The sequence below is a fragment of the Cyanistes caeruleus genome, chromosome 15 (genome assembly GCF_971803275.1).
Source record: "Cyanistes caeruleus chromosome 15, bCyaCae1.hap1.1, whole genome shotgun sequence".
Lineage (NCBI taxonomy): Eukaryota > Metazoa > Chordata > Aves > Passeriformes > Paridae > Cyanistes > Cyanistes caeruleus.
This window is the reverse complement of record NC_141715.1, coordinates 18040078-18054378: the sequence shown is the minus strand read 5'-3', so window position 1 is coordinate 18054378 and position 14301 is coordinate 18040078. Positions and strand designations below refer to the sequence as shown.

The 14301-nt window shown below is 46.4% G+C and overlaps 1 protein-coding gene across 1 annotated transcript; it reads left to right on the top strand.

The window, feature by feature from the left end:
* Nucleotides 1-1629: 1629 nt before the first annotated feature.
* Nucleotides 1630-13490, top strand: LOC111944529 (kazal-type serine protease inhibitor domain-containing protein 1-like). The gene is made up of 4 exons (XM_086852078.1): nt 1630-2367; nt 10934-11094; nt 11424-11568; nt 12914-13490. The coding sequence occupies exons 1-4, from the start codon at nt 1911-1913 to the stop codon at nt 13057-13059; spliced, it is 909 nt and encodes a 302-aa protein (XP_086708204.1). The 5' UTR covers nt 1630-1910; the 3' UTR covers nt 13060-13490.
* The last annotated feature ends 811 nt before the right edge of the window (nt 13491-14301 follow it).

Below are 14301 nucleotides of genomic sequence, written 5' to 3'. Positions count from 1 at the left end.
CTTGACCCCTGGCACTGAGCCGTGCTTGCAGGCCTGCAGGTCTCTGATGCTTCACTTCCACCTCCACAACCAAGACAATGAATTGCTGGTGAGCTGCACGTGGTTTGAACCATGGTAACAGCAGCCTGTGGGCTGGGACACCAAATGTCAGGAGCAGGGTAAGGGAAGGGAGATTTCTGCAAGGAGATAGAGAGTATGTCTAAATCCTGACATAGAGAAAGAAGTGTGACACCTGGTGAGAAATGACCCTGCAAAGCCATCTTGGCACTCTGCTCTGAGCCCAAGGACTGTCCAGACACACAGAAAGAGCATGGAAAGATATCTGTGAAAAACGAGGTTCACATATTTTTTATAGAATTTAAAAGTTTAATTTAAAAAAAAAAATTAGGAGGAAAAAATGAAGTAAAGTATACAGGTACGGCCAGGTGTCTCTGCATTCAGCCAAGAGAGCACACCTTACTGACAAAGGATTGTCCCTTAAAAACAGAACCCTACTATGTATCCATAAATTCTCATACATATTCATACATTCTTCTTAGGATCTTTGGTGTTCTTCTGTTTAGTTTTCTCTTGCCCCCTTCCCAATAGATCAATCCTCTTGGTGCCATTGAGATTTACATTCCCTGATACCAGAAATGCAATAGATTCCTCCCCCCAGAGTTCTGGTCACTGCTTCATCTGTCTTCATCTGGATAAGATAGTTTACAAAAGAAAAAAAGGGTCTCCAGCTATCTTTTTCAGTCTTTGGGTTATACAGACAAAAGTAGTCTTTGTTTTAATGCTATGTCATAGATTAACATATATGTATTATACCACTATTTTTAACAGAAATAAAGGAAACTATGTTAATACAACAAAATTTCCCATTCTTATACACATAACATTCATTTTAATATTTGCGAAAAGCCAACAATACAACAACAACAATGTAACTATAACAATATCCAAGCTACCTCTTTTATCTTCCTCCATAACCTGCAGTGGAAGTACATCTGAAGAAGCTAAGGCAGAGAAGTGCTTTGAAAAGATGAGCACAGCATCTAATACTTCAGTAGAATCTCCTTCTGAAGCTGTAGCAGTTGGTCATGTTCGCCTGTGCTCTAAACCTTTGCATATTGCTCTTAGAGCCAAACATGGACATTATTTTGTGTTCCAAAGTAGACACTGAAAAGAAAATATACGGAGAGACAACAATGAGACCTTTAATGGTTACAGGCATCTTTCATCTTAAACCCGAGAGTTCAAAGTCAATTCCAGCTGTCTTGGATTGCCTCTTGCCTATATAGATTCTGTAAATAAAGTGTTAATTCAGAGCCCCTAGCTGTGATCAGGAATATATCACATTTGGTTTTGCACCAAGCTCTAGTCTCTAGAGTACTGGCTAAGCCCCAGGGCACTGGGCTTTTGGGTGCTACTTTGTACACATATTTATCTTTTTGTGACCATCTATTTCACCGGATGGAGGGGTGGGGCACTCCTAGCATTGACTTTGTTCATTTTACACTCCTTTACCCTGTTCCCCCTTTCTACAATAGCTGCAATGAAATGTTTCAGTAGAGCAAGGCTTTGCAAATTTGGCTCAATGAGACACAGAGCAAAGAGCTTTTCAGAGAGCAGCATTCAGCTGTCAGAAGGGGCAGTTTGGTCTCTGTGCAAGCAGTACTCACATTCCAAACTGCATTAGAAAAAAGCTGCTGGGGTTTTATGCATTTCTTTTATCAGTTCCAGATTATGCGTCTGATATTAATTTTTTCTTAAAGCCTGTATTTGGAGTACAGCTTATATTCTAAAGCAAATCCAGGACTGTGATGTTTTTCTCTCACTAGCTTGCTCTTGTTTTTGTTTCCTTTTTTTTCCCTCTCCCTGGCTTTACTCCAAGGACCTTTTCTGCTCTTTGTTACACTCTGGAGATGAAGCACCGGATGGTTACAGCAGTGCTGGTAGCACTGGTACAGGTTTCACAGAGTTTCCCTGCCCTGTACCACCGAGGCTGGTGGAGGCTGCTAAGGGAAGGAGATAGTTGTGGAAAATGTGATTTGGCACTCTGCTCTGAGCCCAAGGACTGTCCAGCCGGGACTGTGCTGGATCGCTGCAGCTGCTGTCTGGAATGTGGGAATGTGGAAGGTCAGATTTGCGACTTGGACCAGGGCAATCATTTTTATGGGCAATGTGGGGATCACCTTGAGTGCAGGTTGGATGCTGATGAAGCAAAGTTTGGGGAAGTCCCTGAACCCCAGTGTGTGTGCAAATCTCAAGAGAGCATCTGTGGATCTGATGGAAAAACCTATGAAAACATCTGTCAGTTCAACAAGGGTTATGCTGCAAAAAGAAACATCAGCATGAAACATAAAGGGCCATGTGAATCAGGTAATGTGTACAGAAGCGCTTACAAACTGAAAAAAAGAGCAGATTTTTATCTTCAAATATGTTACTAGCTACTCTAACCTAACTTCATTAAACTAATACTGTGTTTTTGTTACAATTATTATTATTCCGTTATAACACTACGTTGTGTTAAATGTGTTTCAGCATCTGGTACTTAACCTTGTCTGTTACAAACCTCTATATTAGTCTCCTGGATTAAATCTAATGATGACTAGGCATCAGTCTACAACCTGGGTCTGTTCCGAGTAATTAGAGTATGATTGCTATAATCAGAGTACGATTTTGTTTCCTACAGAAGTTGTATGCATAGTAGGGAATTGGTGAACAGGATAGTCTGAGAGGAATGGGCAAATGATTGTGATTGTAACAGGACTGACCTAATTTTAAAGTGCTGATTGAAAAGCAGATCTCATTAATTAGATAGATAGATAGATAGATAGATAGATAGATAGATAGATAGATAGATAGACAGATAGATACATAGATAAATACATAGATACATAGAAACATAGATTCATAGATACATAGATTCATAGATACATAGATACATCAATCGATCTTGTGTAAACATACACACACACAGGTACATGTATGCATGTGTGTATGTATGTGTGCATGTGTATCCACCTGTGAGGATACATGGCATGCTGTGAAACAGGGGCAGTAGAAGAATATAGGGTTTAATTTACAGCTCTGTCCTTTCTACCAGAAAGGTCCAAAATAATCCAATTCAGAATCATCATAAAATCTAGCTAACCCATGAAAGAGAAATCCAAATAGCAGAGCAGAATCAAGCTGAAACAATTTCCTTAAATGACTCTTAAAATGCACAGTTGTCTCTGATGATTGTTAATGGGAGGATTCAGTACAGGGGACTCCTGCTCCCTGCTCATATGCTGTTCCCATTCTTTGCATTACTACAAATCATTACTCCTGGGCATCTTTCACTTTATACACAACTATAAAATGAAAATGTGAAGAGGCTTTTGTTTGTTTCTAAATGAGAATTTACTGTGGTTTTCTAAGTTAATCAAGTATTTTCTCAAATGAAGTAAGTAGAAGAGGTCAGTGGGTCACAGTTCTCAGAATCTGAAATTGCAGCTCTGGCAAAGGACCTCATATGGGAGTAACTCGGGTATATTTCACCACTACTCTCTAGCTGCCTTAGACTGCTGTGCTTTTATATTGAATGAACAAGGGATATTGAACTCTTAGAAAAAGTGATGAAGAGTTAATATCAGGGAATTCTTTCCTCTCTCTCTAGCTGCAAGAGAGAGATCCATTAGAGAATCCTTCATTTGCTATCAGGATATTAAGCTGGGGAACGAGGCTTGTCAGGAAAGGGACATGCACGCCGGCCTGCAGTACAACTGAGAGCCTGTTAGCTCGGGAAGGAGCCCTTGCTTGGATTAAATAGCAGCAGTTCTTGTGGGCATAACCCCTCCAGCAAGATTTCGGCCAGAAGTGCCGCTCCCTTAGCGGGTGCCGCTAATTTTACAGCAGGGGCAGCTGCTCAGGCACACACGCTTAAAGCAGTGGTTCCTCTAATTAATTTAACAGAACTGGCCGCGTACAAGAGACTTTTTAATTTGGAAGTACTATCGCATTTAGTTGCTGGTGTCATCCAGCAGCCCCCAGTCTACCCCGAGGCGCAACGCACTGCTGCTCCTCCAGCAGGAGGAGGATCCTGGCTGCTCTGTTCTGCAAGCAGGCATCAACCCAGCGCTTTCCCACTGATCCCCTGGCTCCCCAGAAAGGCTGGAGCCTCTCTCCGGGAATGCAGAGTCATCCTAACAGCTCAGCTTAACTGAAATGCACAAAAGCCTGGGGAGAGTTCACACCGTGTCACTGCAGCGCAGAGCTTAGTTCACAAAGAGGCTGTGGCGGGGAAAAACACCCAGCTGGAGCACGGCCGAGCTGGGCAGAGTGCTGGAGCTTGGGCAGGGTGCTGGGCTGGCAGCGACGGGGTCCCGAATGCGCTTCTGCTGCCCCCGAGCTGCCGCTCCCCACGCTGGCTCGGCAGCCTTGGAGCCCAGCCGGAGCCCGGCGATGGGAGGCGAGAGGAGGGGCTGCAGAGGGGCTGCAGAGGGGCTGCAGAGGGGCTCGGAGGGGCTCGGAGGGGCTGCAGAGGGGCTGCAGAGGGGCTCGGAGGGGCTGCAGAGGGGCTCGGAGGGGCTGCAGAGGGGCTGCAGAGGGGCTGCAGAGGGGCTCGGAGGGGCTGCAGAGGGGAGAGGAGGGGCACGGAGGGGCTGGAGAGGGGCTGCAGAGGGGCTGCAGAGGGGCTGCAGAGGGGCTCAGAGGGGCTCGGAGGGGCTGCAGAGGGGCTGCAGAGGGGCTCGGAGGGGCTGCAGAGGGGCTGCAGAGGGGCTGCAGAGGGGCTCAGAGGGGCTCGGAGGGGCTGCAGAGGGGCTGCAGAGGGGAGAGGAGGGGCACGGAGGGGCTGGAGAGGGGCTGCAGAGGGGCTGCAGAGGGGCTCGGAGGGGCCGCCACGGGCGCGGCTGTCCCGGTAGCGCCCAGCCCGGCCCGGCCTAGCCCGGCCCGGCCCAGCCCGGCCCAGCCCGGGCCGGGAGGACACCGCGTTCAGGCCCGGCCGCTCCCGGGCCAGCGGGTGACAAAGGGCAGCAGGAACCTGGCTCTGAGAGCAGCGAACGCTGCAGCACGGGCTGGCCTGACCTCAATTTGCATGCCCAACAAACACTGAGCACTGTGGGGTTTTGGTACCGAGCTATAAATATAACCTTCACTCGGCTCAAAGTACTTTGTTTTGTTTTTCTCTCCTTCAAAGCATCTGCTGATTCCTCTTGATGCCAAATGAATTAATTGTATACAGCAGCCAATGAATAAATAAATAAATAACAATAAACTCCTTTCATCAGAGGAGTACAGCCTTTCATCTTTCTTCTCTTGCCAGAAAAAGAGGAAAAAGGCCTAGCTCGCTAAAGGAACATGGAAAAATCCTTTCCTGAAAGCTAGTTTTGATCAGTTTATCTAATAATTTACCAAGGCTACTAAGTACATTGAGTATATTCAGATTCTCTACACTTAAACCATCCCCATTCACATTCAAACATTTTTTGTTGATAATTTAATGAACTAACAGAACAATCTAGCAGTGATTCTTTTTATATTTAGGTATGTCACATTATTTATTTTAAAATTAATTTTGGAGTAAAAGCAAATAAACCTGCCACAAAAATTTCAGCCATTTCAATCTAATCAGACATAGATTAGCAAAAATTAATAATATACAATATGGGGGAAATAACCTATTAATTATGTAATTAATTGGTCTGGAGTGATGATGGGTTGATTGTGAAAGGTCAAACAGTATTTTGACTTTTCCTGGTTTCTGGTTTACATCTTCTATAACACAGAGGGATAATTCATGACTGACTGGGACTGTAAAAGGAAAGCAGCAGCTCCTGGCCATTCAGCTCTGGACACCAGGACATCAGAAAACTTTCCATAGCTAGCAACAAAAATTTATTTAGTCTAGGAATCAAAATGATAGGTTATCATAACAGTACAGCTCTGTTTCTAATCAGTTATGCAAACAAAGTACACACAGATATGCATGGGAGAATTTGTCTGAACACAAACCCTGAAACAATAAAAAAAGTTTATAAACTCCTGTTTAAATTGTAGAACACTACTTCAATTTTCCTCCACAGAACACAGCAAAATGATGTTGTGAGGTTGTAGTATTTTATTTCTGAGGACATTTCAAGTTTGGGTTGACAATGAGAATACTGGTGGCATGTTGAGATTCAGAAAGGGCTGTTTGCTTGGATCAGAAGTGATGCTTGCTGTGAGTTTGGTCTCAGGTGATGGCAGTCCTGGTAAGCCCTGGTCAGCTGCAGGAGTGGGACCTGGCATTTTTCAGCAGTCTGCTGCATTCTCTCAGTTCATGGCAAGAGGGGTTGTCATGGTTTTAAACCAATAACTAAGAAAATTATTTATTTCTTGCTGTGAGATATGGATTAGAACAAGAGCAAAAAAGGAAAAAAAGAAAGTTTATTGACAAACTACAATAATAAGAACACCAGAATAAACTTCCAGAAAAACCTTTTCATCCCCTATCTACCCACTATTCCCTTGTTCACGTGACAACAGAGACAAAAACTTTGGAACTTTGGTGGTTAAAACAGTCCCAATTCTTGCTACAGTGTTTTCACCAGTCTTTGTAGAGAAACAGAAGTTTCTTCCTGTTAATTTATGGAGTTTCTCACAAGAAAACTATTTTTGTTATAGTTTTCCATTGCCCTAATGTTAGCTGCCCAGAGCTGCTATTATTAGAGCCCACTCCTCCCATTTTCACATCATTCTGAAGTGTGTATGGGCCATGAGTCTAGAGATAGCATTTTTAAGGATAAGTTATTCAAAGGCAAAAAAAGTCTTCTTCATCTGTTTCTGTGAGCTTCACTAGGAAACAGTTTTCTCATTGCCTCTCAAGGCTTCAAATCTCCCAGCACTTCACTATACCATAATTACTCTACTTTTTACTCAAATTTACACTTTGAACACTTTATTCCTCCCTACATACTGTATCATGAATTAAAGTAGTTCTTTTCAGGACTTCATTGTCCATCTCCATAGTTTTAACAGAAAGATATTTCAGCTTAATTAAAGCATCTTCTTAATTCTCTACCTCTTCTGAAGCTTCTTTTCTTTCCTGTCACTGGTAGTTTATAAAGTCTCTTTTCATGTTGATCACTCTCTTTTTCTCTCTCTGGATAAAAAGATTAATCCGCAAGTCTCATCTGGGTAATGAAAGAGTTAAGATCTTGCCCAGGCTTTTGTAGATGGTTCGGTGATCTCTGCCGAACAGGAGCTGGAGCCGTCTGCGATGGAAGGTTCCTCATAGCTGCTCTGGAGAGTGTGGTCACTGCTCCAACCTGCTGCAAGTCCAGGGCCTCTCTCTTTCTTCACTGGGCAGTTTCTAGTGAATTAGTTACGGCAAAACCTGCAGCCGAGCCAGAGATCGGCTCGGCCCGGCCCGGGGAAAACCTTCCCCAGGCCCCCCCATCTCCCGGCCGGGAGACGGGGCAGGCCCGGCCCCATCCCCGCCCCGCCACATGGCCTGGGCAGGGAACGGGAGGCCTGGAGCTCTGCCACCCATCACAGCCAGAAAACAAAGAGAACCAAGAGAGCTCTGGTTTTACACTTTAAGGTAGGGTTCACAAGTTGATGCCACTTTTCAGTGGCCTAAACTGCTGTCAGTTCTCAGCAATGACAAATTGGTCAGGAGAAAATACTCCAGGCAGTTCCCAGCAACTCCAACTTCCTTAAAGGTAAAGTAACTCCATGACAGGGGTGTTCCCAGGGCAGAATTATCCTGGTGCTTGGTAGGCTGTAGCATCCTGGTAGCATGAACAGCTGTAATGTGGATTTGCGGTTCAGGCCTTTGTGTCCTCCAGACACCAGATGTGTTCCCATGGGTGGCTGAGCCATGGCTGGGGAGAGTGACCGGGCATGACCAGGGGAGCCACAGGACACCTGAGTTAGCAGCACAACACAAACACTCATAAGGCAACACCTGCCTATTTGAAAGGTTTTTACGCTGTCTCTGTGTGGGAGCAATTAAAAGAACTCCTCTGAGTCAATGTAGACTTTTGGTTTCTTTTGTACATTTTAGGCTTAACTGCAGTGGATGCACCATTAAAAGGATGTGTTTTCCATTAATGTTAAGATTTAAAAATATAGTTTAATATCAGAACCTCTGTGATCAGTTCATAGGCAAAAAAAGACTTCTCATACAAGATATTCAAGTAATGCTGATTTGAATAAAGATTTTTGAAATAATAGATTCTGAATGTACAGTTCTCATGAAAGAACAAGCATTTAAGGGTTTAAGCTTTCTAGTTTGAAAAACCTTACTTTTGAAGAGTAGCAAGACGTTTAATGAGGCATTAATATATGGGAAAATTGATCGTTTTCTGTGTAATTTGTTTGCAATTAATTTTAATCAGTATGCATTTAATATTTTCTGCACAGACACCAATCCTGAAAAACTGACAAATGTGTTATAAATTGTTTCTTGAAAACATGGAAAAGGGTGTTACAGTTTCAAATGCCAAAGAATAAATGCTGTGCCTAGGTACTGATTCGAATATTGCAAGTAAAAATATATAAATGATTTACTTTAGGTTTCTATTTCCAAGCATCTGGGATTGGGGGGGGGGGGGGGGGGGGGGGGGGCGAGGGTGGCGTGTGTGGTGAAATTCAATACAAGCCAAATCACCCAGAAAATGCATTCCTTTTTTGAGCACTGGTCTGGAAAATAGAAAACAGGTTTTAGACGGCAAAACATTTCTTGCTGTTGACAAACAGATCAGAGAAACAAAGGCGGGGCTGTCCAGCGCAGGAATGAATGAATATTCATTCAGCAACAGTCCGTGCTGGCAGTAACGCGCCGGGTTCTCCGGAGCTGGCTCCTGGCAGGGCTGGCTCAGGGCTGGCTCAGGGCTGGCTCAGGGCTGGCTCCCGGCAGGGCTGGCTCAGGGCTGGCTCTGGGCTGGCTCAGGGCTGGATCCCGGCAGGGCTGGCTCAGGGCTGGCTCCCGGCAGGGCTGGCTCTGGGCTGGCTCAGGGCTGGCTCAGGGCTGGATCCCGGCAGGGCTGGCTCAGGGCTGGCTCAGGGCTGGCTCCCGGCAGGGCTGGCTCAGGGCTGGCTCTGGGCTGGCTCAGGGCTGGCTCAGGGCTGGATCCCGGCAGGGCTGGCTCAGGGCTGGCTCAGGGCTGGCTCAGGGCTGGCTCAGGGCTGGCTCAGGGCTGGATCCTGGCAGGGCTGGCTCAGGGCTGGCTCAGGGCTGGATCCCGGCAGGGCTGGCTCAGGGCTGGCTCAGGGCTGGCTCAGGGCTGGCTCAGGGCTGGATCCTGGCAGGGCTGGCTCAGGGCTGGCTCAGGGCTGGATCCCGGCAGGGCTGGCTCAGGGCTGGCTCAGGGCTGGATCCCGGCAGGGCTGGCTCAGGGCTGGCTCAGGGCTGGCTCAGGGCTGGATCCCGGCAGGGCTGGCTCAGGGCTGGCTCAGGGCTGGCTCAGGGCCGGCTCAGGGCTGGCTCAGGGCTGGATCCCGGCAGGGCTGGCTCAGGGCTGGCTCAGGGCTGGCTCAGGGCTGGCTCAGGGCTGGATCCCGGCAGGGCTGGCTCAGGGCTGGCTCAGGGCTGGCTCAGGGCCGGCTCAGGGCTGGATCCCGGCAGGGCTGGCTCAGGGCTGGCTCAGGGCTGGCTCAGGGCTGGCTCAGGGCTGGATCCCGGCAGGGCTGGCTCAGGGCTGGCTCAGGGCTGGCTCAGGGCTGGCTCCTGGCAGGGCTGGCTCAGGGCTGGCTCAGGGCTGGATCCCGGCAGGGCTGGCTCAGGGCTGGCTCAGGGCTGGATCCCGGCAGGGCTGGCTCAGGGCTGGCTCAGGGCTGGCTCAGAGCTGGATCCCGGCAGGGCTGGCTCAGGGCTGGCTCAGGGCTGGCTCAGGGCTGGATCCCGGCAGGGCTGGCTCAGGGCTGGCTCAGGGCTGGATCCCGGCAGGGCTGGCTCAGGGCTGGCTCAGGGCTGGATCCCGGCAGGGCTGGCTCAGGGCTGGCTCAGGGCTGGATCCCGGCAGGGCTGGCTCAGGGCTGGCTCAGGGCTGGATCCCGGCAGGGCTGGCTCAGGGCTGGCTCAGGGCTGGCTCAGGGCTGGCTCAGGGCTGGCTCCTGGCAGGGCTGGCTCAGGGCTGGCTCAGGGCTGGCTCAGGGCTGGCTCAGGGCTGGCTCAGGGCTGGCTCCTGGCAGGGTTGGCTCCGCCGCCTCCAGACCCCGCGCGCTCCCTCTCGTGGCTGCCGACGGCTTTTGCTTCGGGAAAAGGGACAAAGGAGAATTGCGAGACAATCGGTGCTGGAGGGAGTGACAGTACGAGAGCATGAGGGAAAAAGTAAGTGAAAATGTAACAGTGTGATAAACGTAACGTGAAACCTTGCAGAAATAATTGAACTTCAATGCTTTTCATTCCTAATGGGAATACTGGATGACATCTATAGCAATAAAGATGAATGCATTAATGCTGTTGTAACTTCTGACTTCCACGGGTAACAGACAATGTTAAGCGACTTCAAGGCAATGACAAACTCAGAAAAAGCCAGCAATAGCAGCATTTTGGCTTTCAGCTCACCCAAATACAACACATTCAAAGCTATCACACAATCAAATCGCTCTGGACTGCAGAATTTCCTGTGCTTTCCTCTGAAGCCCAGGACGGGTACTGGTGGCTCTTCTGCAGGGGGTGAGCCTGGCACACAACAGCTCATGGGGCAGAATTGAGCCCTCGATTCCAGCTCGGGATCCACAATCAGCTGCAAGGGGAAGAATAAACCTGAATAAGTGTTTTTAGAAAGCCCAGACACAAGGTTTTTGAGCTTTAAAAGATGTTTGGAATCACGTGGCTCTTCACAGTGTGTGAAAGCAAAAAGGCAAATACAATCTGATGGTATCCTGTGAAGCAGGGATTAGTGTTAACAAACCTTTTGTGTTTGTGTTCTTTGTTCACTATCTCCTAAAGCACCCTGTCGGTTCTTTGCAGCTCCTGTTATTTCTACACCACCTCAGGATGCCCAGAATTACACTGGAAATGATGTCATTTTTGGCTGTGAGGTGTCGGCCTATCCTATGCCACAGCTTGAATGGAAAAAAAAGGGGAATAAAATGTTTCTGCCAGGAGATGACACCCACGTCTCAGTTCAGGTAAAACTTGAATTTACCATTGCATGAAGTCTGGGGACTGCAGGGAATGCATGGTGGGTAATCTGTGAATTCCTCCTACAGAACACAATACTGTTGCAATAAACAGACTCCCAACAGGGGCCCTGTGGTTATGCAAAGAGTGACGATTTCTGTCAGTGCTTTGGCAGCAGAAGGAACAGCCAGGGTACCACTTAGGCCTCTTTACAAGGCTTTAGTCCAAGCCAGATGAAACTGTCATGAAGTGTGAAAGTTCCCATGAAATGTCATGTCAATCCATAAAACCTGTATTTTTTTCAACTTAATTTCAATCATTTCTTTCCTTCTTAAAGGCAAGAGGTGGGCCTCAGAAGTATGGTGTGACAGGCTGGCTGCAGATTCAAGGCCTGAAAAAATCAGATGAAGGCATTTATATTTGCCACACCAAAAATAAACATGGTGCAACATATGCCTCTGCAAGATTGAAAGTCATTGATGGTAATTCTTTTTTATTTGGATTAATGTAAAAAATATAAAAATGCATACAAGCAGGATGCAAAGGATGGGGTCATTGGAATGCTAATGAAGCATAAGAGAAATTACCCAAAGCTGCCCATATTTTCACTCTTCTGTGTGCTTTTATTTCACTTTATCTCCTAATGGGTTTATATAGTAATGCTTTGCTGCAAATTACACCAGCTTCCAGAAAACAGAAAGCTGTGGATTGGAGCCATACAGCTGAGACACATTATTCCACAGTCCTTATCCCAGAGAATTCTTTTGATGTTAGCAGGACCCAGAACAACAGCTGGTGTAACTGAGGGAGTCTTTGAATCATGGCAGGTCTGCTTAGCTGTTTATTTTTCATAAAAGTAGGAAGGAAACAGTTGTTCCTTAATGAGAGTGGTTTGAAAGATGCAAGAAATAGCTTTGCTATTGATTTGCTTTGGGCCCAGCCCTGCAGAATAATAACCTTCCTCCTCTACAGAGAACTGTTTTTCCTGGCAAATTCAGGATAAAGATGCACTGTCATATTTATCTCCTGGTCTAGGGGAGTTTGTCAGCCATCCAGTTTCTACAAGTGGCTCTCAAAGCTTTATTTTCTCTGGGAATATTTGCAGATGCACAGGAGCTGCAGAGGACTGATATCATAGTTTACTATTATGAGGAATTAAATGCATTTTCAACATATCCTCAGCATAGGAGAGACATGGACCTGTCAGAGTGGGTCCAGAGGAAGCCATGGAGATCTCCAGGTCCTGGAGCACCTCTGCTCCGGAGACAGGCTGAGCAAGCTGCTGTGCTAAGCCTGGGGAGGAGAAGGCTCTGGGGAGATCCCAGAGCTCTTCCAGTCCCTAAAGGGGGAGTACTAGAAGAAGGGAGAGGGACTTTTTATACAGGCAGACAGAGGTTGGACAAGGGAGAATAGTTTTAAACTTAAATAGGAGAGATTTAGATCAGATGTTAGGAAGAAATTCTTTACTCAGAGCATGGTGAAACACTGGCACAGGTTTTTCAAAGAAGCTGTCCATCCCAAGACAGGGATGGACACTTGGAGCAAGCTATAGGATAGTAGAAATGTCCCTGCTCATGGCAGGGGGTGGAACAAGATGAGCTCTAAGATCCATTTCAAACAAACCTATTCTGGGATTCTATGATTCTATATAGAAATTTGCTCGTGACCTTCAGTGGTATGAGGTTAAGCCATTGTCTAAAACCCCTGTCCTTTTCTCAGATAATAAGGATTCAGAAACCCTGAGCTTGCTGTACAAATCCAAACCCATACCTTCCTCTGTGTTCCTATCTTCAACTAATTTGATCTGGGTTCAATTACATCTTGCAGACCCATCTCCTGCATTTGCACTTACTGCTGGCAGTAGAAGCGCAAGCTACAGCATTGAATACGAGGAGTATTTTGACAATTCTGATGAGGAAGATGATGAAGAATATGAATCCGGGGATTACGATAATGGAAACAACTCTGAATAATAATTTTTATACATCTCTTGTCCAAATCCTTTCACACAGTTATACTTACCAGTAGTCTCTGTACTGTAAGTGGCTCTTCTGCTAACATACTTCTACATATCCACCTTCCTGAAATGCAGCTTTGGGTGAAGTGTATTATGCTACTCACCAGAAATAAGAACAGTTGTAACACCATATATTTAGACTATTAAATAAAGTCCTTCAGCATTTACCTTTCTACTAAGCATGCCAAAGGGATCCAATTTTATATTAATTTTTAAATTGTCTTATAATTTCTTTCACACGTTCTAATTTGTCTAGCAAAAAGGCCAATAGTTAAACAAAATTTTTACTGTGTATCAATTTTCTTTTTTCTGTAAAATACTAAGAAATATCAAGAGATTGTTTACATGGCAATAAACCTAAGTAAGTATGGCAGGTGCAAAACAGTCTTTGATCTCCTTAGTACATGTTTTCTCATAAGTTTCAGCAGGATTTTCCTTCTCATCTGAAATTTTCCATGTCTCATCAAAGTTAAATTGTCTGTCTTTTGGGGGGTGATTTTGTTTACTGTTAACAGATCCATGAAGCAATCACAGTCTAAAGCCAGTAAGTGCTGTTTTACAGTCAATACTCCTAGCCAGAAAAGATTCCTTGTGCATTCAAACATCTGAGCACACCTTTGGGCTCCTTCTTGTAGCAGCTGCTGCATCGCTCCCCACAGCAGTGGCTCCCTCCCAGCAGCCTGGGAGCAGTTCAGGGTTTGGGATCATGAGGTTCCCCCTGAACAGATGCTGGTTGGTGAGCATTCCTGCAGTGTGAAGGCAGCAGCTGCTCTGTAGCTCGATGCATGTTCTTCAAACACACAGGGGCTGCACTCCAGAGGCAGGACCTGTCCTTTGTCTGGGGCTGTGAACAAGTTGCCCCTATGCCAGAGCCATCAGCATTGCCAGGCTGCTGAAAGGGCGGCAATCCACGGGAACACAGGAACTTTGTTCCAACTGATCCATGAACCAGACAGCAGTAGAGATGGAGTCAAAATCACAGCACTTCCAAGGGCTGAGTGAGCACACTGAGAAATTTCTTTAGTTGCTTTTATTAACTAATTACATGAAGGCTGGCTCTGAGTTAATGGGTAAAGGAAAGCACCAGGCCTACACTTACACCTCTGATTCCCACTGGCTGAGGGCAGATGCACAGCAGCAAATTCCTGAACATTTTCAGGATTAAGGCAGCAGAAGCTCAGGTATCTGAAGGGAAAGC